At 39.9% G+C, this 22,213-nt stretch overlaps 1 protein-coding gene across 6 annotated transcripts in view; it reads left to right on the top strand.

Moving 5' to 3' along the window:
- The first annotated feature begins 528 nt into the window (after positions 1-528).
- Positions 529-22,213, top strand: part of NFKB1 (nuclear factor kappa B subunit 1) — a 58,470-nt gene continuing 36,785 nt past the window's right edge. For 2 of the 6 annotated variants that reach the window (XM_072928553.1, XM_041715913.2), the window contains exons 1-4: positions 655-785; positions 12,062-12,114; positions 13,244-13,328; positions 20,587-20,624. In XM_072928553.1, the coding sequence (XP_072784654.1) occupies positions 12,070-12,114; positions 13,244-13,328; positions 20,587-20,624 (168 nt within the window). In that variant the 5' untranslated portion in view covers positions 655-785; positions 12,062-12,069. Of the gene's footprint in view, positions 786-1,043; positions 1,270-1,293; positions 1,618-12,061; positions 12,115-13,243; positions 13,329-20,583; positions 20,625-22,213 lie in introns of those variants that run through there. The other 4 variants (XM_041715914.2, XM_030271664.4, XM_030271663.4 and 1 more) reach the window with 4 other exon arrangements.

Here is a 22,213-nt window from a genome sequence, read left to right as displayed (position 1 = left end):
CTGTTCAATAGAAGCCAAGTTACCTGGGAGCCTGCTCTGTCAGAAACTGTGTAAGCCTACACAAAAATGGTGCTGTGCAGCCCGTACTCCCTGCCCAGCGATGTTGGCAGGCATCGGGCGGTAAGAATCGGTACATTTCCTTTCATGAAGTGCCTGGGAAAGCCAGCCAGCAGCCAGGCGCTGCGGCAGGGGGGTTCAATTTACTCCATGCAGAGTCACTCTCTCGCCTTCCAAACTTTATATTTAGAGGTCAAAAAAACTTTGGCAGCCACCTGGTCGGGCCCGTTTCCACAGAGATGTCGCGAATTCCGCCGTGGGCCAAGGAACGCGGGCAAGGACGGGATGATTCTTGCGGCGGCGGTAACTGCCCTGGGATGAAAGGACCCGCGTGCTTACGCGGTTTCACCCGGGCGGCGAGCCTGTCCCGGCTCGGGGATTCCGTGGCCAGCGGGTGGCTCGGTGACAAGCGGCCCCCGGCACCTTCTCCGCCGCGGCCGAGCCTCCTCCCGCCCCGGCGGCCGCCGCCGCCCCGCCCCGCCCGCGCGGCCCTCCGCGCTGCCGGAGCGTCAGCGGGAATTTCCAGCAGGAAGTGCGGCGGGCCGGGGGCAGGGGCGGAGGCTGCGCAGGCCGGGGCCGGGCGGGTGCCCTCGCCGGTGGGGCGGGCGGGAAGGAGGGGGAAAGTCCGCGCGGAGCCGGGCGGCGGCACGCCGGGTTACATGGCGCGGCGCTGAGGGACCGCCGGCGGCACAGCACGACGAGGAGGAGGCGCCGCCAGCTCTGCTCCGGTGAGCCCCGGGCGGCCCCTGGCCCGCCGATCCCTGCCTTCTTTCTCCCGTCTCCGCGTCCTCACCGCGGCGCCCGCCGGGCTGCAGCGGCGGCAGCGGGCATTCCGCTGGGCTGGGCTGGGGCGGCGCGGCGGCCCCCGGGGCTCCGCACCCCCGGAGCGCAGGTTTGCCGCGGGGGGCTGTGCCCGGTCCTGCCACGGGCGCGGAGCTCCCGCTGGAGCGCCGGGAGGGATTGCGCGGCTCTCGCCTGCAGCCAGCTTTGCTGCTGCTGCTGGGTTACCGGGCTCTTCCTGGCGAGGGAAGGGGTGTCCGTGACGGCAAAGTGAAAACAATTTGCAAGCCCAGCTTCTGCCGCTCGCGTAGCGGGTGCTCGTAGGCAAAGGAGGCGCTGCTTTTGTCGCTTTTGGTTTCTAAGGTGGCACACGGACGTGCTGAACCTGGGACGCGGCCGGGGCACAGCCGCCGGCCGGCCTCGGGAGTGCAGGTGGGCACCAGGGGAACGTGGGCTGGTACTGGCAGCTCTGGGTGAGCTCGTCTTGGGTGCTGCCCCAGAGTGCCGCAGACTGATTCAGGAGGTACGAAATAGTGAGGTTTTTCAACGTAATGTAGTTGCAAGTGGTGAAACCCAAAAGTTCTCGTCGCGACGGGGACTATTGCTGCACTGATTGCTCAGTTACATTTGACCTTGAAACCCAAGAATATCGAACTTCTTATCATCACAATTATTTTTTCATCTCTTGGTGCTTTCTGCTTTGATGGTAGCTTTGGTGAAGGAGCGCTACTGACTTATTTTACGTGAATGTGAATCGGAGTATTGTTTCTGTGACAAGAGGTATGTGCTCTTGGGCCATTATTATCATGTGTACTGCTGCGTATTTTCAAAATAAGTAAATCTCAGTGCCTGTGAGCATTTAGGGAATATGACTTTGGAGGCAAGGGATCATCTGCTGCGTTTCAACTTCCTGTCTTAAAATGCTCAAAATCTTTGCTTAAGAGTAACGTTTTGAAGGAAATACAGATTATTATTATAATGATTTTTTAAAGTAGTTCTAAAATGATGTTTATATTTGGCATGTTTTGTGCTTCAGAAGTCCTCTTTTCACTCTGTTCACAGAGAAAAGTGGATGAATTCTTTGCTGTATTGCCTTGTGCCTTACATGCTGCAGGGTGCTACCACCAGCACTGTCAAGCTCACAGAACAGGGTTGAAAATAGAGCACTTTGATTTTATTGATGTCTGGAGTCTCGCTGCTGTGGACTGTGTAGTATCAACTTTTGAAATAGTATTTTAGTCAAAGCACTTGTGTTCTTTCATGAAAGAAAGTAGCTGCCCGTTCTAGGAAAGCGTTAACCAAGACGTCATTCTAAGATAGCATCTTGTCAGCAATGTTTTGTAATCTACAGAAATGACTACAGTTTATGAGAAAATGAAAGAGGAAAAAGTAGCCTGTAACAATCCAGAAACAGATTCTCTGTTCCGTAATTTTCCCTGGCCAGAGAATTTAACTAACAGTTACACTGAAATACTATTGTCAGGATGTGCCACAGTGTGTGGAGATTTCGGGGAATCTCAGTGCTGAAATCTGTGCAAGATATGTTAAGGAACTTAATTTGAAATACAAAACAGAAGGGGAAAAGCTTTCTTTCCACCCTTTGTCCCCGTTATAAAGAAAGAAATGTCATCAAAAAATGTAGTTATTGTCTCATGCAAGAAATGAATACATTTTGAGTTAAGATTATAAAACAGCAGCTTTATATCACTTTGCATTGTGTAGCGTGTTTTTAAAAAACAGTTTAGTAACAGATAAATTTCCTATCTGTCCTCACTTTGTTCTGGCAACACCTCGGTAGTGGTTTTCTAGTATTTATTTTGAAATCAGAAAAGTCTGCTGGATAAAAGTGCTGGGACAGAGAAAAGGAATAAGAAGGAGAGAGGGTGGAAAGCAGACACTGGTGTTTCATTTATGTGCACGTTTGAAGATTTCCTGCTTCATTTGTTGAAAAATAGCAGTGCTGGTTACTTCTGTTATTATGTATTTTACTTTTGAAAATTATTTTGAATAATAAATGTAAGTTTTCATTAAAATTTTACTTCTAAAAAATCAATAATAAATTTAGTTTACTTTTTTCCTTGAGGTGGCATTATGTGACTTCAATAATAGATACCTACAAATAAATATCATTGACACAAATTTGCTAATTAATAGATTTTTGAGTTTCCTTTTCATTGCTTCCTTTTCCAAAACCTTCCCATGACACTTTCTCATGCGTGCATGCAACCAATACGTGCAAAGATATATGTTCTGTTAGGAATTCATATTATTGTGCATATTGCTGACTCTGGAAAGATGGGAACTAAAGTTTGAAGGCCTGTGAATCTTCACTATCAGAGGTGCTTGTAATGCAAAGTCGATTTCATTTTTGAAGTTGCAAAGATACAGTGAAAGAAAATATATCTTTTACTAGCTTACAGTTGACTTTTTGGTATAGCTAGTGATGAGAAAATTCACCTGTGGTCCTCAGAGATGCTGGTTAATTCTACTGTGTTTTCACAGATTGCTCCAAACTGTACTTGCTGAAATACTTTCACCTTTCACTGCTATGTTTGCCAACTCTAAGTACAAGAGTATCAGTCATAAAGAAAATTGTTACTTGTTTATGTGAGCAACTAATGAAAGCTCTGCAGTTAGTTAAAAATCCTTTCTTTCAACATACTGATGGCTTTCTTTTTTTCTCTGACAAAATAACACAGCTATTATAAAACAAAGAGGAGATAATGAATGTTTCAGGCAGGTAATGAAAAGAGCAATTCCTGGTTTTGGTCACTTTTAGCTCTGACAGAGGTATTTTAGAAGTGGAAGTTGTAATTTGATGTCCTTTAAATAAGCTGTGAACCTTTTATGAAGTTCTGTGTTGATAAGATCATAATTATGGTTGTCATTAACTGTGCCCTTAGGTCAGTCAGGCACTAAGTTTGCATCTAACTTTGAGCATAGAAATAATTCGGTGAATCTTCTTCAGTGCTTTCATTTAAACATGTATTTTGATGAGGCAGTGTTGACAGTTTCAAAAGTAAGGCCTTAAAAGATGTTTCAAGTTATTATGGTCTCAAGGTAAAATCTTTTGTTTAGCATTTAGGTGGAGCTGACAGATCATGTGCAGGGAGGAAGCTTCTACTGCTATTCCAAGCATTATTTCCCCCTTTCAACTTCTGTGTTCTTTTGAAAAGCAGTGAGAGACAGATAAACATTTATTTTTCCCTTCATTTAAAATACTCAACTGAAATACCCCCATGTTTCATTGTGTCCTCCAGGCAAACTGTCGACAGGTCAAGAGCAAAGTAGGTCTGAGTTGTGTGGTTTGGGTTTGTTTGGAGGTTTTTTGCTTGGGTTTGGCTTTATTTTTTTGTTTTCTTCGAGATGTCATGTTTCTATCTGCCTAAACACGGACAGATTTTAGCACACTAAGTATAAACAAAGGAAGCCAGGTGGGTTTTTTGGTCTTATTAGTTTAGTCCAAGTGAGTTTTGTTGTGTCATAGGTTACTATACAACACTGAGACTGCAGGAGTTTTACAATTTCTTTGGAAAAAGCAAAAAATTAAACCTTAGTTAGCCACTTTGCATCTGTAGATTTGAAAACTGGCTATGACTGTGATGGTCCTGGACTCAGCTCTACCTGTTTGGTTTCTCATACTGGTGCTATTTAAGCAATTGAGTCTGTCCCGTTGTGACTTCAGTGGCTGTTCAGAACCAAAAGGACACTGAGAATCCCTTAGTTCACCTTTGTGACTGCAGTGGTAACAGCCCTGGCTATTTTCTGTCCGTGAAGTGTGGGAATGTGTCTTCGGTAGGAGCCCCAAGCCTGTGTGACTGTAGGTGGTGATACAGCAAACTTTGTGTGAGCTGAACTTCTGCAGCTGGGGGTTCCATGTTGCTTTGGCTTCTCAGAAACACTCTTCTTTCCGTGCCCCCTCTACCCCTGCCAAAAGGAAAAAAAAAAACTCAAAGGAAGGGTTTGCAGCCTAATATTAATGATTCATTACACTTCAGGCTTATGAAATGGGTGTGTGTGGCTTCTTGAGTTAAAATTTGACTTTGATGAACAGCTTTTATATGAGCTAGAGCTATTTACAAAGAACATTCAGTATTGATCTTAATCTGGGGGAAAAGTAACAGCATTTTAACATCATATTCAGAAGTTCAAGTAACATTAGCAGCCATATGGCTGAAATACAATGTAGTTACTACAGCTATTTTTATGTGTTGAACCTCAGTATTTGTACATCTACTTAGCATTATGCGTGTACCAGAATACATTTGCCATATATTTGAATACTGTTTATTCCTTTGGTTTAAGTTGCTTTGAATGTGTTTTAACAAAAACATTCTAACTTTATTCCAACAATATCATGGAAAAACAGTTTGTATGTTTATGACATTTTAGTATTTCGTCTTGACATATTAGTTCACTACTTTGATAGTTGGGAAAGGAATAAAACAAAAATCCTGTTTGCAAACATAGTTTATATAATATCTTTTAGGTAATCCAGTTACTCTTTGCCAAGGAAATTTTCTTATGCTATGATTTTTTTTTTTTCTTCAGATTTAGTTGTTACATGCTGTAATAAATTTGGTTCTAGATTTCATAAAATAATTATGCACCCAACAATTCTGATTTAGAGCACCACACTTGTGAAATCTCAAGTACTTGTGATGGATTTAATTTCCAAAATATTCTGTAGTTTTTATCAAGTAATGCATCTGCTCATGATTGAAAATACTTCAAAATTTTAACTTCAGCAATTCAAAAATTTTAAAAATACGTAAACACAACTGCCAGGCCCCACCCAACAGGAAATAATAAGCAGGCTTAATTAGTCACAAGAGGAGGCAATTTGGGTTGTTATATTAGAAAAACAAACAGTGTCATTTAGGGTTATGTAGTGTTACTGCAGCTGCAACAGTGTGTAGTTGACAAAGACTCTGCAGAGGAAATTAGAATCTTTGATCAAAATGTCTCTCTGCATGAACTTTTTTACACTTTTATACTGACGAATTGCACTCAAATCTCTATTGAGAGATTCCACATCTTTGAAGTGCCAGAAGGAATGTGAAAAATACAACTTCCTTATGTCGCTTTTGCAAAAATTAAGTGTTGGTTTCTTAAAACAGCTCCCTACCTCCCCAGGTATTGAAGTCATAGCTGGGAGAAGAAATAGTAGTAAACATTCCGGCATTTAAAGGCAAATTTTAAATCTATTTAATTACTGACTTAAAATCCCTTCAAAATAACATAATAGATGTGGCTTTGTGTCAACATGAGCGAATTAACAATCGCTTCTTGGGTTTTTGAACATATTTTTCTTTCGTATTTGTCCTAAAGACATCTATGCCAATATTGTGGGTGAAAGTATGCATGATGTTCCCTTCATATTTGAGTTCTGTTTGCTTTGTATATTACAGAATACATTAGCTGTTTATCATCTGTTACTTTGAATTAAAAGTGTTGTGCTCTGGAGCTGTACTTCTGGCACTCTGGGCAGAATGAGTGGGTTCCAAGGGAAATGAAGTGCTGGTTGAAGTGGAGAGGTGGCCAGAAGCAAGGTGAAAAGGCTCTGCAGTGAAAGGGGTGGGCAGCATCCTGACTTCGAAGGGACTGCAGTGGTGAAAGGTTGAAGCTGAACAGCTTGGATCGTATCTCTGCTTTGTCAGAGCAGATCCTGCTCTGGCCTCCAGCCAAAATCATCTCAGCAGCTCTTCTCCTGCTGCCAGCGCTGACCCAGCAACCCAAAGAGTCTGTTGCACAATACCTTTTCCCATCATCTCTGTTTGGGAAATGCAAATCTCTGAAACAAATGTCCCTATAGAGATACAGATTCTGTTTTGCAAAGGGTGGAAGACTGAGGCTCAAGGATATATAGCTGCCACCTAAAGTTAAGGAAGAAACAGCAGGTAAAACAACATAGTCCTGTCTGCACAATACGGCACTTACTGTTTCTACCTCAGTACTTCATAGTTGCTACAGGAATTCTGAAAATGTGGTGCTGTTCCTAAAAATATAGTTCTCTGTAATGGGATAATCTGCCACACTTCATAGCCCTGATGTAGTAAAAATATACTTAAAATATATGAAAGAGACACATCTTTGCTTAATTTTCATCCTTATTCCTCTCTATTTTTAGTAAGCAAAATGAACAGGCTAAGAGCATAACCACACTGAATTTAATTAATTTCATTCCATGTCCTGTTAAATAAGTTTATTTCTAACAGGTGAATTCCAGTGAAAGTCAAGCTAAAGATAAAAAGCACTCTGCTAGAAAACTTTCAGGAAGAATTGTTCTTTCAGTTTATCTAGTCAGTTGAAGTGTAATAGTTGAGTTTCCCATTGTGAGGCTTGCTTTCTGAATCGCAGCTTTGAAAGGTGAGAACAGGATGATGTAAAACATGTCATAAAGTAAGAGATGGTTTAAATGAACTTCCTTGTGGAAGAACATCCATCACACTAATTTCAGTTCTCAGGTGCAATGAACTGGGTGATAAAGATCATGTTTTTCTGCAAAAAGGGAGTAGAGAGAAGTCCCATTCCAAGTTTTTAGGGATTGGATTGGATACTGGTGCATCCAACAAGGGTTCACCTCATGCTTAAAATTCAGGGTGGAAAGTTGAATAGAAGTAAAGGGAAGGATCTGTATCCTTAAAAAATCAGGGGGGCTGAAAACAGTTGGGTAGGGAAATTTATCTTGCTTTTTAAAAGGTAAACAGACACAGTGAATGTGGGAGAATAACAGGGAAGAGCTCTGAAATCAAATGATTGAGATAAGAGAAATGAGAATTCTTGTTCGTGGGTTACAGCATTCCTACGTTAATTATGTTGTTTTCATTTTAAATGGCTGCTCCTTTTGAGGTTTTAGAACAAATATTTAGAATACAATAAATCATGTTCTTCCAGCTGTGCCACTTGTACCTTGTATCATTTGGTTAATAAGGAGGAGCAGTGGTGCAAAGTACCTGCCATTGGGTTTGCTTGGTTGTTTGGTGCAACAGTCATCTCCTGTATGTGTATACATGGCTTCCTAGGTTTTTTCTCTCTATTTAAACCTTTTTCACAATGGCAATTGACCTGCTGTGAGGAGAAAGGAATATGTATGCACTTGCACACACATCCCACACTTACTCTCAGAAGGTATAATTGTGTGGGTTTGGGCAAGCTGGATTTCATGTTTTCCTGTTGCACTAGGAGCTAAATGAAGTTCCTTCACTGACCTTTGAATTTTCACACTTAAATACTGTGAATTGAAATGTCTAGCTTCCTGTGCCCCATTATCTGAAAAACTTCCATCTCCAGGGTGGAGATCGCTGTGGTTGATTGTGGTCTGTAGGTGCTGGGGTATTTTTTTATTGTAGATTCTAGTTTGCAGTACGATTTGTGGGAATTGGATCTTATGCAAGAAGCTGGCATCTTTAACATGAACTTCCACAAAGCAGTTTTAATCTGGACATCTTCAAATGAGTGAGGTGGCAATCTCTGAACTATAATACAGCTCATGTAATGAAAGAATGAACAAAGCTACTCGAGGTAGATGCTAATCTTACCACCTGATGCAAATGGGAAAGATGCTTAGAAACTGGAGCAGTAAAGGAAGAGGCCAATTAAAGGTCACATAGGTAGAACTATTTTTCTGTGTCTTTTTGGGGTTTTGATCATGTTACTGACTCTGTGGCTTTGCATCAATTTTCATGTAAGAGGAAGTGTACAGATTTGTGAATTTAATAAATCCTAGTGAAACAACTGGCTATTTGAAGGTAGGGCTCCCAGAACACTTTTGTTATCTGTTTGGCTTTGGAGAGGACAAAACATAGTGAAACTGAGTGTTTTCAGTAATTTAGAAGGGTTATTTTAAACAGCTGGGTTAATCTTTGTCTAGGCCCTGATAAGGCAATTAAGTGTGAGTTTACATACACAAAGGTGTATGTTTGCACATCTAAGCTATAGTCTGTTCATAATACACTGGCTTAACGTTCAGGCCAGAGGGAATGTCTTTAACCTTTCCCCCAAGCTGTGCAGCTGACCTGAACACAGAAGATCTCAAGTAAGAGGCATCTGCACTTAAGATGTGAGGGAGGTTGTGTTTGGTACCTGGTTGGGCATTTATTGGTACTACCTACAGCTGACTGGGTGGTATGTCAGTAATTACCTTGCTGCTTCCAAGTGTCATGTTCATAGAATAATGGAGTAGTTTGGGTTGGAAGGGACCTCAAAGATCATCTAGTCCCAACTCCCACCCATTCCCTGGGTGGAGACACCTTCCACTACCGTAAGTTTTCCAAATTGCTCCAAGCCCCATCCAACCTGACACTTCCAGGCATAGGGCAGCCACAGCTTCTCTGGGCAACCCATTCTGGTGCCTTGCTACCCTCACAGTGAAGGATTTCTTCTTTATAGCTCATCTAATCCTGGCCTCTGTAGTTTAAAGTCATTCCCCCTCATCCTGTCCTGGCACATCCATGTGAAAAGTCCCTCTCCAGCTTTCCTGGAGGCCCCCTTCAGGTGCTGGAAGGTGCTTTAAGGTTTCCCTGAAGCCTTTTCTTCTCCAGACTGAACAGCCCCAGCTCTCCCAGCCTGTCTGCAGAGGAGAAGTGCTCCAGCGCTCTGAGCATCTTCATGGCCTCCTCTGGGCTTACTCCAGCACGTCCACGTGTTCCTGGTGCTGAAGAGCCCAGAGCTGAACGTAACACTGTGGGGGGAACATCTTTAAAAGCTGCTCTTCTGGTGTCATGGCATTGCTCACTGCATCAGCCAAAAAGCCAGAAATTACTGTTTTCAACACAGGTGAAACTGAAGAACTGATTCAGATGGACGTAGAACCCTAATTTTTTTTCCTAAGTGGGTTCTAATTTTTACATCAAAATACTTTAAATGAAAAGTTTTCAGAAGTAATGCCTCTGTGCTATTTTTCCACTTAGTTGGAAAGTCATGTATTGTAGAAGTGTAGATGTGACCAGAAGTGTGGCAGGTGTGAGGACACTGATTTTTGCCTCCAGAGTTCTGCTGAGGAACTAGAAAAGGGCCAAGAAAATAGAACCTACTATTACATTTATCCTGTGGCTTACAGAAGAAGCTGTGAGATGCTTTGTTTGAAAGTTTGGCAAAGTATACATCGAGCAAACAGGCAAGTGGGCAGATGCCATTCATGTTAGCTCCTCAGAATATTTTATTTTTCTGAACAAGCATATTTACCATGTCATCTGGAAACTTTGGGATTTTGGAACACAATTTTGCATATGTGACAGATGAAATTTTAAGTCTTTAAATATGACACATCACAAAACAAGACTCTTAGGGCTAGTTTTTATTCTATTTTTGCAGAAGAAACCTGGCATTTGCACTCACAGTTACCTAATCAGGGTGTAGCAAGATGGGTGGTGTAGCATGGTGGGTATTTTCTGACACTTTGTAAAATAAAGCTGGCTGTTGAGGACCTCAGATTGTTTTCTGTCTACACCATCCAGTAAGAAGTTTTCGACAAAAAACATTACAAGTTATTTCAGTGATTTAAGTAACTTGTCAATTGGTGATAATGTTATTTTTATTTTTCTACAGAACAGAAGTCAAATAAAAACATCTTAGTAAATTTTGTTGTATCCTGAAGGTTTTATCATGCCTTGTATGTTGACTTTTTCCATAAAGATGAATAATAACAATGGCAAATTGTTGATGAAAATAATGCTTTGTGGAATGTGCCTATGAGCTAATGTGATTGACTGGTGGTTTTCTTAGCTTGCTGAAATCCTATTGTGTTAGGTGATGAAGTACAGCATTGGTGATATTGGCTGCTTGTTATATCTGTTCTTAATTTTTGGCTGAAATCTTATGACCATTTATTTGAAATTTGCACAAATCCTACAAATAAATACTGCCCTGTAAATATTTCTAAAATCGATTTACAGTCAGTTGGGTACTTTTATTTTCTACAGTTGTACCCACATAAACATCTTTTTCATTGAAGTAATCTGTGAATTGTCTCCTATTTCTCCATTATATTTTTATTTACATTTTCTACTTTGTGGGAAATTGGTAACTGTGTTGTCTTTGGAGATTGTTAACAAGCAGAGTTGAGCCTCCATCAAGGTGAAGTACCCAAGTATTCCAATTTTCATTTTGATAATTGCCTTTCTAGTTCCTGTAGAAGGTACATTGTGACTCAGTTTTTCTTTGATGACTACTGATCTCTTGCACCTCTCTTTGATAGTGCAGTAGGTTTTCCCAGTTCTCTTTGCTGGCAAACATGGCTCGTGTTCACTGTGATGGAATATGAGGGCCAGTGACCTGTTTCTGTCTTCTTTTGGTTATTAGCCTTATCTAGTGTCTGTTGAATGCAGACATGAATCTCTTGAAATAGTCCTACTATTATTTTCAGATCCTCCCTTGGAGAGCCTTATTTAGTGAGCTCAGCATAGGTGAAATTGTAGTTCTTTTAGTAATATCTACATGAGAGGAAATAACACTGATATTAATATCTTCTAATAGACCTAATAAATTCCTCAGAAAAAATCACAGGTTCTACCTCTGGCCCGCTACTGGTCCCAGTAGCAAACAACCAAGCAAACTTTTCCAGTGTTCAGAATTCACATGCAGACCTGTGAGAAAGAGTTGTGATGGATGCTGTGCATCCATAATTGTCATTGTCCACTCAGAGTTGTTGTGTGTGCTAAGCACTTGTGGATCCCTGGAAAGAAAGGTGTCCAAAATTAGTCGATAATAGATTGCTGGTTGTTTTTTTGGTTTGTTTTTTTTTTTTAATGCTGTCTGTTCTTTCTTGGGCATCTTTATTTGCATTTAGTAATACTTCATAAGAAAAGGGAACCTTCACAGGGTTCATTCAGGAATGCTCATAATGTTATTTTTATTGTACAAAAAAGAAAGAGTTCTGCTATTTCTATGGTAATGATATTGCCTAAAGTCTAATGGCAGAATATTCAGAGCAAAAACAGAAACAATTCCTGATTTTAAGAAATTTTTACTTCTGGACTTTGACTGTAATTTTTAATTTCTTGGCAATAGGCAATGGAGAATCCTAGCTGTAGCCTATCTTATCCTTACATTGTTCCTTCCAAATACTGAGGAATTTTGGAAGTATTTTAGAAATCATTAATGTTATGAGTAAAATAATAAGTGTCAGAGATTTGGCTTTTAACTCTGAATATTTTCTAGGCTTCTCTATTGCTCTACACTGGAAAAAAAAAATTGAAGTTCTAATCATGTTTTTGTGTTTCAGGACTTAAAATGGCAGCAGAAGATTCCTATATTATGGGAGTATCTGATCCCCAAGTAAGTGAATTTTTGTGTTTTCAGTATCCCTATATCCTCTCCTGGCTGTCTGTTTGTCCTTCTCTCATACTGTCTTGTTGTTTCCTAGACTTAATATGGATATAGAAAATCATTCTGCATTGGCAGATATCAGGGCTTTTTTCCCTGAGCTGGTTTTTATGTGACCTGTAAAGTGTCTTGCCACTGGTTAAATGGCTGAAATGAGAAGGAAAGCTAGGCCTGCTGAATTAAATAGTTTTAAAAAATACTTATTTTTATACCCTGAATGCCTGTGACACCTGCTCTGGAATTTCTTCCGTGGTTGGCATTGGAATATTTCTGAAAATAAAACCCCTTATGTCCTAAAAGGCCCTTGTGTGTAAATTTTTGTGATGTTTGCATTAACAGTGATGACTAAAACGTTGCTTCACTCATGCAGATCCATAGGCCTAGCTCTTCAGGAGCTCTTCCTGATCTTCTTAGATCATTCCATAAATTACTTGAACTGTGAGAATGGTGTGGGGGTGAAAAGCTTAAGTGAAGAACAGGTCATTTCTACTCACCTTAATTTTCAAAAAGCAGCTATTTTCTCTTTTATGCTTGCTCCACTTTGGAAAAAGATAGATTTATATCTGACAACAATTACAGTAAGGTAGGACATACCAGTGTTTAAAATAAAAAAAAAAAAAAAAAAACAAAAACCAACAAGTTTTACCTGGATGTACTGTTTTCTCACATTAGAGCTTGTAAATATATTTACATAAGGAATATAGTCTGGTGGGGTTTAATCAAGAGAAGTGGAAATGAAAACTCATAGGTTCTTAGCAAGGCATCTGTGGTTAGCTTTTCGGAATTTACTGTCTAAGCTCTTCAGGATTTATAGTTGTTAGTGCAGGTAAGCAAAATGGGCATTTGGAAACTCTGCTGAGGTTGGTGCGGACTCATGATTCTGGTGAAACTTGGGTCGGTGCTGTCAGTCTCCTTGCAGTGCTGTTGCCAACAAAAATAAAATAGCTATAAAATGTTTATGCAATTCAACGAGGTGTTTGCAGTCTCAATATTTGCAGAGAACTTTGAAGTGCTTTGCTGATAGATGTTTTATGCAGCTGTGCATATATGTAGTAATGAAGAGTATTTTCCTTCAATGTAGATGTTTACGGTGGATCAGTTCATGGGAATGAATGCTTTATTTAACAGTACGAATTACATCACTGCAGACTTACCACTACGAACAGGTAGGAACCCTCACTATTTGATGGTGCCATTGTCTTGCTCATTCTTCTTGTTTGTTTTCTTTTGAGAAGTCCTTTTCAAAGCCTTTTTTGTTTACCAACTTGTGTGTCAGAATGGTAGATTGCAGGTTGTCAACTAGTTTTTTTTATTACATCTTGCATCTTTTCTTCCCCTCATGGAACTTTCAGCAGTGAGACAAATCAGATTTTCTTGTGGCTTGTACAGAAACTGAAAGTTTCAGCAGTTTCCCAGGTGAAACCAGGACAGTGACCAAAGAGCTCTGAGTGACCCGATTTTATAAATTACTGTGCTGAGGCTTTTTTCTGAATTTGAACCTTCAGCGAGTTACATGTTGCTATTGCCAGTTTGCAGACTGCAACCTGTGCTTCTTTTCCCTTTGAATGCTTGTTGTAGTATTTCTTAAGGTGCTTGTTTTTCAGTAATAAAATGCAGAGAATATTAACTTCCTGTACCATTCTAATGTGTTTTTCCTTCTTGTTGACTTCTCTGTTTCCTGTGAAGTGGCAGTGTGGTATTAGAAGCACCTGACAATTTCCTGAACAAAAACACTAGTTTGAAAGCTCATACAAATTTTGCAACAGACCACTGAAAATAAGCAAATAGTATTCTGCAAAGGTCTGATAAGCAACTCTTACAGTATGCTTCCAGAACAGTAAGAACAATTACAAGTGTTTAATAGCTCAGTCAGTATCAGCTGCTTGATCAACCTTGGTCTGGTTTTGCTTATTATAGTTCTTTATAAATATTAATTCTTGCATTAACTTGGAAAGCTCTCTTCTCCTGCTTAGTCTATTAGAACAACTGATACAAAAGGAAGAAGGAAATAAAATTTCATTTAAACTTAGATTTTTTTATTCTCAAAATAAATCTCCAATATAGCTGTTCAAGTCTTTTAACATGACAGCTTTCTCTTGTTATCTGTTTGACTCTGTTGTATTAGGATGTAGCTGGTGTCTTAGGTATTGCAAATTACTTTCTTCAGTTGAAAGTGCAAACCACTTCTGATTGCAGTATTTGATACAGTTCACAGCAGTGAAGGTGTTAAGGGTAAAATGAAATAAGTATTTAACATTTTCCTTCATAGGTAAAATTCCATCCTAAAGTAACAATAAATGCTGCTTATAGAATAAAAAATAAAGCAGGCTTACTGTTTTAGTGTTTCCTTGTTTTCTTAAAAGAGTAGTAGCAAGAAAGGATCAAGAAACACATGGTACAGATCATTTTGTTTCAAGATAAAATGTTCTCATGAGCAAAGCTCTTGACAAATATGGAAAAACATCCAGCAAATGAATGTTGCAATCATTTGTTTACAGTGTATTTTTGTTAAGGCAGATAAAATCATTCAGTAAGATTCATCTGTGTAGTATTAAAGGGCTTGTACATTATAGATGAAGGGATTTTTTTCTCCCAGTTTCTGTTGGACAAATAAGGTTATTGAAATTTCCCTGTAATGAGCTCTTTTACATGTACTTTTTAAGCTTACTCTGTATTATTCATGCCAGACTCATTCCATACAAATTATTCAGCTGTATAAAACTAATTTTCAGATAACAATGTCCCATCTAAAGTAGAAAACAGCTGTTTTCAAAAAACATGTCAGGGAGTCAAGGATTCACTGAGTTCTGCAGCTGCAGAAAACTCTTACTGGGCTAAGTCTAGCTCTGTCCTTAATTTGAAAAATTGCTTCAAAAAAGGCCTTTTTTTTATAAGTGCCGCTGCTCTTGTCTACTGCTGCAGTATAGGTGGCAAGTTCCTTGTGCACAACATGGGATTCAATAAAGGATCATGGATTTCAGATTATCACAAACAAAAAGTTGTTAAAAAAAATTCAGAAAAAGTTGATCATTTCTGCTGCATCTGATGATGCCACGGTTGGTTTGTTTCTTGAACAGTATCCCAATAATGCTTATTTCCTCTCCTTCTTGAAAATATACTGCATTGTTACTATGGACTGGCTCTTCAGTTAAAAGATAATATAATAATTTTTCATATTCTACTTTAGTGGTTTTCAAGCAGGAACTAATGATGTCTTTCTACTCAACTTAACTTTTAAGTCAGTTAAAAAAGTGGGGTTTTCCAGAAGTACTTCCAGCTGAGATATGGAGAGTGTGAAATAAAACAATTTTTCTCAAGGACAGATGGATGATAAAAGCAGAAAGAACCAAAGGCATTAATTGTTCCTCATGATATGGCTGTGGTGCCTATGTCTTTTAGTCTGTGCATCCATAAATGTCAGACCTATTACATTGGCAGACTGGTTTAATGTATAACCATGGATTGCTGTGTCGTGCCAGCAGGGCTAAATCAACAAGTAGCTGGGGAATTTGGGGACTTTCTGGTGATAGATGTTCTGCTGCTACATTAACATTTACAGTAATAGTAGAAAACCTTTGAGATGGTGGGGCACTGATTTTCTGAACATCATTGTCAGTGCTCAAGCCCCTTTGCTTCTTTTTCTCTCTCGTATGTGTGTTTTAAATAAACATTTTTTGTTACTTTGGCTCTAAAGATGTAGTAGTTAAGTGGTTCAAGTTTTCCCAGTAGTAAAGCCAGTACCTCATGAAGTCAGCCTCTTCTTTGGCTTGCTGGGAATTATCCTGCCTTTGATTAGGTAGGTTAGGTCCTGATCCTTAGTGGCATTGGGGATGGAGGGAGCATTATCCACAGCATGTATTTAGGCAGAGTGAAAGTGGGTGCACATCAGTGGGATGTCCACTGTGTAGTGGAGAAACAAAGTGATGCCTTACATTGGAGGGGAAATGGGCAGAGCTCTGAGCTAAGGGATTTGTAATTTGGGATGTTTTGTATTCCCTCATGATGATCCAAGGTCATCTACAGCCATGTCATGTGCCCCAGTTAGAGGTGGGTTTGGGAACTGCCTAGTTGTTTCTGCTTCGAGAGGCTCTGGTCTAACTAGCTCTTGGCATTAAGGTGGTGTGTTTTTAAAACTTTGAAGTTGAAGCAGAGCTATCAGGAGCTGAACAGTATTGCCTGGAGGCTGCTAAAATTAATCTTCTGCTGTTTCTTTAACCTCCTCTGTTCAATCCTGTGTAACATTTGCTGTGAAAAATGAAAAGTTTATAGAGGGAAAAAGAAGGCACTTAAAATTCCTTTTTCATATTTTTTTAGAGCGAGATAATGCTAGAGGTTCAAGGAGACCAGACCACCACCAAAAATGAGATGTGTTCATTTTCCCTGTTCCACACTAGTGGCTCTAATCCTCAGGAGCTTGGGCAGACTTGCATACAGTTTTTGGTGTTCTTTCTAGATCTCCTGTGCTCATGTTTGGAAGAGTGAACCAAGGGAAGAAATTAAAGTCTCATGTGCCATTTGCTTTAAACATCATGCTTTGTACACTGAAGAGCTGGGATTCAAGAGGGTATTCCTGTGCAGGGGAATGAATCCCCGAGGGGTAGGACATGCAAATGCTACAACAAGGCTTCAGAAAAGATAAGGCACTAGGTCTCCAGTCTGAGCTCTCAGCAGCAAGGTAGCACTGCCAGGATGGACACGAGAGAGTTTATGTGGGATTTAACAATAAAAACCTACAGGCTATGAGTGTTTCCATTCATGTCCACAGAGAAAACTAGCAATTACAAGGGTCCCATGCCTGTTCTGGAGGCCACCAGCAGAGAGGATGTGAGGGAGGATACTTGCCCGCTGGTTGTTGCAGGTTAAATGGAATGGTTTTGGGTAGTCAGAAAGCTTTAGACACCGGACCCCACTAGGCCAACAGAGCTGCCAGGCTTGCAGGGATATCCCACCAGCCTGACAGACCTCTTTTTCCTTGACTTTGCTTTGGGGGAAAGGAATCAAGGGGGAGCCTAGGATGGGTGCTCCTTTGTGTGTGTGTAGGGTGAGGCCTGTCAAGAAGAAGAAAGAATGCAAGGGGTGGGAGTGTCAAGGGGCAGGAGGGCCTCTGACTCAGGCAGGAAGGAAAATGAAGAAACTTGGCAGTTGAAGAAGACGTGGGGAAGTGGGACTGTGACTCAGACTGGAGTGGGATGCGAGTCGGTCTGTGGCAACCGAGGCGAGAACACAGAAAAAGAAGCCCTGAAACATGGCCAGGATGTGGCAAAGCCTCTCCAGGCTGGAGAATCACATGTAGCTGCAGTTCTTGGCCTCCCAGCTCTAACAGTGCTAGGCAGAGCACCAGGAGCACTCCTGTCAAAACCTGGCTCTTGGCAGCGTGAGAGCCATGCCTGTGTAGAGGCAGCTCCATGACGTGTCCTTCAGCCTCTCTGTAGGGCACAAGTAGAACATAAGCTGTGTATTAAGTAGTGTTCCTTCTTGTGGCTGATTAGCATTTAAAAGGGGGTTGCTCCTTAAACAAGAACTTAAAGCAAGCACCTTCCAGGCTGGAACAAAGGATCATTACAAATCTCGTCATTTTTAGTTCCTCTTACATGGTGTTCATCCTCAGGTTCCTGCTCTTTGTCTGCTGAGACAAAGACACGCCTACTAATAGAAACAAAATATTAAGAACTGCTGTGTGCAAAACACTGAATGTGTTTTCTTTTCCCAGTGGGAAAGGATGAGAGAAAGAAGGAACCACACATAGCCGATGTTAGGCTGTGTAATGTGCCTCTGGGAAGTACACAGAGTTCAGTGAAAACAGAGATCTTGAAAATGAGATCTTAGTGAAAATGAGATCTTTCACTAAGTAAAATCCTTTTTATAATCAAAGCAATATGCCATTTATGGCTGGATGTTTTCTTGAACATTGCTGGTTTAATTTTAGGTAGCATTTCAGATATTAAGTGCTTTGCATTAGAATGCCTTCTCTGTACTGTTATTTGTGTCTGGTTCAGATGCTATACCAGAAAATTACTTACTCACTGTTAAAAGAAAAAAAAAAAAAGAAAATCTTTAGTCATGGAACCCAAAGATTAAAATAAGACCTTAAAAAACTCTTTTAAGTACATTGGTATGTTATTTGTATAATGTGGCTTAATGAGAACAGACATCTAATTTGGCTTTGTACATTTACACTGCATCTTTTTTGCACTTTTCTAGTGCTGGTATATAAAGCATTATTATTTTTTCATCAATATATTTGTATGGTTTTTATAACCTTTTTCCCCAAGAGGTCAGAATAACCACAATTCTAAGTTTTCAATTTACCTGAGTTTTCACAAGTGCCATGCCAGGTCAAACCATTTCAGTGGTGTGAAGCATTCTTCTTTAGTTTTCCAATGTACCAAGATAGTGTACATGCCTCTCTTAGGAGTTTGAATTTCCTTGTGCTGTAACTTGGATGTGATGTGTCCTGGGGGACTTCTGCAGCCACTTAGCCACTGAATGAGGACACTTCCTTTTCTGGCTAATGTTTGAGAGAAAGCAATAGTATTTTGTGCTAACCCAACATGTATGTCTTGAAAATTAATTCATCAGAGGAGAAGAGCCAAAGAACAATTACTTGGCAGATCATGCCCTGGAGGCTTGGTTGAAAGTTGAACTGCACACTGTTGTATTTTAAGTGCATTATTTTTGCCAATGCCCAGAAAATACACAGCTTCTGGATTGTTAAAATATAACTTGTCAGGTACCTAAGGCATGAGAAGGGTTAGAGGTCTGTGAAAAAGTGCTGATACATTGCTTGAACCTAGCTCAGCTAATCTTGATTTGGTCTGTTACAGACAAAAATTGAAACACAAGGCCAAAGCTAAATATTACTCTTCATCTTTTAAAGCTCCTGAAGTCCAAACTGTTTTTCCTGCTTTGTAATGCATGATTATGTATATATGGTCTTGAGGCAATTGTTTTTCATTACTTCAGGAAGCACTGTTTACTTTTTCAAAGAAAAGTACAGTTGATGGACTTGGGAAATAATTTATCTTTAAATGTGAAATTTTTGTAACTTATAATATTTGCAATATAACTTTGACATGTTCAAAGTTCAGTTGCTGAGTCAGCTAACTGCTGTAGTAGAATACTAATTTCATCTACTGTGTATTTATTAAAACTTCCATGTTGAGAGAAGCTTGTTCTGTAAAGATCTGTGCTTGATTCCTTAGCATTAATACCTGTAACAGAGTAGAACTGATAATACAGAATTCCAACAGGAATAGGACTGGAAAAATATTATGTAGGTTTTCCCAGTGAAGCTGTCATTTGGGGCCTACTTTGAAAACAGCAGATCTTGTAGCATTGAAATACAAATCACCTTGACTGCTTAGCAAGAGAGAGGGAAGTAATCATAGCTCTTGGCACTGTTGTTTTGAGACTTATCAGTGGCTTGCATTTAAAGAGATATTTCACAGCCATCCACCCAGAGAGCTTTCCTTCTTGATATAAATAATCTAAATGATCAAAGTTGGAGCTAAGCTTTGATCAGGTGATGAATGCTTAGCTCTGGTGACACTGACTTCTCATTAGATTTAGGGCCTACTCAAAAGCTATATAAACTGCTGAATTTTGCATGAGGTTTATAGTATGAAGTTAGCCACTGTATGAGACTGAAAGTTGTTTAATGAAGCCTCTTTAAAAGATACAAATAGAATTTTAGTTGAACATATTCCTGTGTATCGGCACCATGCTCAAGATGATCTCAATATAGAGTCTGTGTTTGTAGTCAAATTGAGTGTATTCAGTGTTTTTAGAGGCCCAGCCATGTTTAAATACACTGTATTTTAAAATGTATCTGAAATTATTAAAAGAATGTAAATTGTTTAGTCTTCTCCATTCCAGGATTTTTTTTTAAGAGCAATTCTTACTGTTTGGGGCATGTTGAGACAGCTTGAATTCCTCCTGTATTCTCAATCCTCAGAGTTTCCCATTGGCTGTCTCTTGACTTTCAAAAGCGCCTCTTCTGTAGGAAGCCCTAGGGCCAAAAGCTGCTGAGTATAGTCTCTAGAGCCCCAGGGGCTTAAATACAGAAGTTAACCTTAGCTCAAGAAGCCACAGTGCTGTCAGTGGCAAGGGAAGGATCCTGTTCTTTTTCACCTTTTCAAGTTTTAAATGAGTGATCAGTTGTCCATTTAGGCTCGCAAAGCTAAAATTAACTTTTTTGACTTAATCTTTCTCTTCTTATTCCACTGGTCTTTAGTTGGGAGTGACAGACTGCCAAATGATTAATAATTTATTGAAATTTAAGTTCTGAAGAGACTTAGATGCGTTCAAAAATTTGATCTTAAGTCATTCAAGGACAGAGTCTTACCCCTACAAGTTATATATTAATTATAGTAATGGAAATATAATTTATATCAATACTTTTCTTTTTTTCTTTTATGTTAGCAGATGGACCATATCTTCAAATCATAGAACAGCCAAAACAGGTAAGAACAAGACTACATTTTGAAAATGTCTAAGGTAGCTATATTACTACATTCAGCTTTGAATAAACTTAAGACTTAAATAAAAAAGAGCGCAGAAAAGTTTGAGCTTTCAGAACAAATGTGGCACTTGAATGTGAGGAGTTTTAACTCTTACTTTTGTAGTTAAAGCATTTCCTGTATTGTTCTGTTTTCATCTTTATTGTTCTCAGGAAGTGTCATACAAAAAAACAACTCTTAAGAGTTTTAAAAATATACCTTGCTAAGTATAGACTCTTCATCTTAGGAGTGACTGTGTTACAGTATCCCAGTATTTGGAAACATAAACTAATAGATGAAACATGGAAGATTTTTAGGATATGTTTCATAGTTGTTGAAATACAAGAAGTTAAAAATAAAAACACTTAATTCCCAAGTTACATGAACTTCTGGCTTGTGTTTTGTTGTTATCAAGAAATGCAGTTGTCCTTTGAGATTCTTTTAGTTATAGTTGTGTGTTTTGAATAATCAAAGAAAAATGAAGATAAGTACTCAAATGAAACTTTTTTTCTGTTATGTAGCAAATGCTGACCTATGCTCCTCTGACAGCAAAGAAGTAATTTCAATGCACTGGTTAGTTTTCATGCAGCTGATGTACAAAGTAATTGCTGGGTGAAGATTGCCCTGAAGTGTGCCAGGTTATTGTTGTTTCCCTTTGACTGGTGGCACCAGCAATTACAAGGATTCCTCCTGAAGCTGCTAAAGTATGGAGGTGCCTTTTTTGTCTGTCCCAGTGAATTGCATAAAATACTACCTTATATAGCTGTTCAGTAAACAGGGGAAGGCAGTGGCTAAAAGCTGTCCCATCCTCCTCTTGATCTTCTGCAGAAGCATACTGCAATCCAGTCTTCCTGGCAGGAGGCAGTAGAGAACATTGGTTTCAATCACAAACCAAAACCATTTTTGTGCTGGAGCGTCCCTCCAGGAATAGGGCTCTTCATCACAGCGCCAAGTGAAACAGCAGTGTACTGTGGGCTCTTGGAAGAATATACTGCATCTTCCTCACTGTTTTAAGTTCATCCCAAATCAGACCATGTCTTTGCACGGTGGGGCCTGCAGTGCACAGTCCATAAGGAGAAACCACTGCTTCCATGTGGGACTTCTCTGCAAGTGGCTCCTCTCATGGAGTACCCATGTGGCAAGCTGGGCAGGGGCTTACAGCAGGGTGATGAGGGTGATCCATCAGCAGAGTGATGTGTCCTGACTGTAGAGGGTGCCTTTTGCAGTGGTGGCTTTGCCTTTTGATCAACTTGAGTTCAAGCTCATCATAGCTGGGCACTTCATGAACAGTATTCTGGGTCACTCAGCTCACCTTAGGAAGGCAATTGGTAAGGTCTGAATAAAAGTCATAAAAGTTTACATTTGCATGGTAAACAAGTTCTTAGTCTGAAAAGGCTTTGGTGAGAGAGGTATTGAAGCTTCTGCTTCAATATTATGGAGTAATTTTAAGGCATGTTGTTCACTTTCAGCTAATACAGACTTCAAATTCGGAGTTGTCTACTACTAGAAAGAAGCTGAATGATTCTTGGAAAAGGCCACAACACTAACTGGTG

The sequence above is a fragment of the Taeniopygia guttata genome, chromosome 4 (genome assembly GCF_048771995.1).
Source record: "Taeniopygia guttata chromosome 4, bTaeGut7.mat, whole genome shotgun sequence".
In the NCBI taxonomy this organism is placed as follows: domain Eukaryota; kingdom Metazoa; phylum Chordata; class Aves; order Passeriformes; family Estrildidae; genus Taeniopygia; species Taeniopygia guttata.
This window is presented reverse-complemented; position numbering and strand designations above follow the sequence as displayed.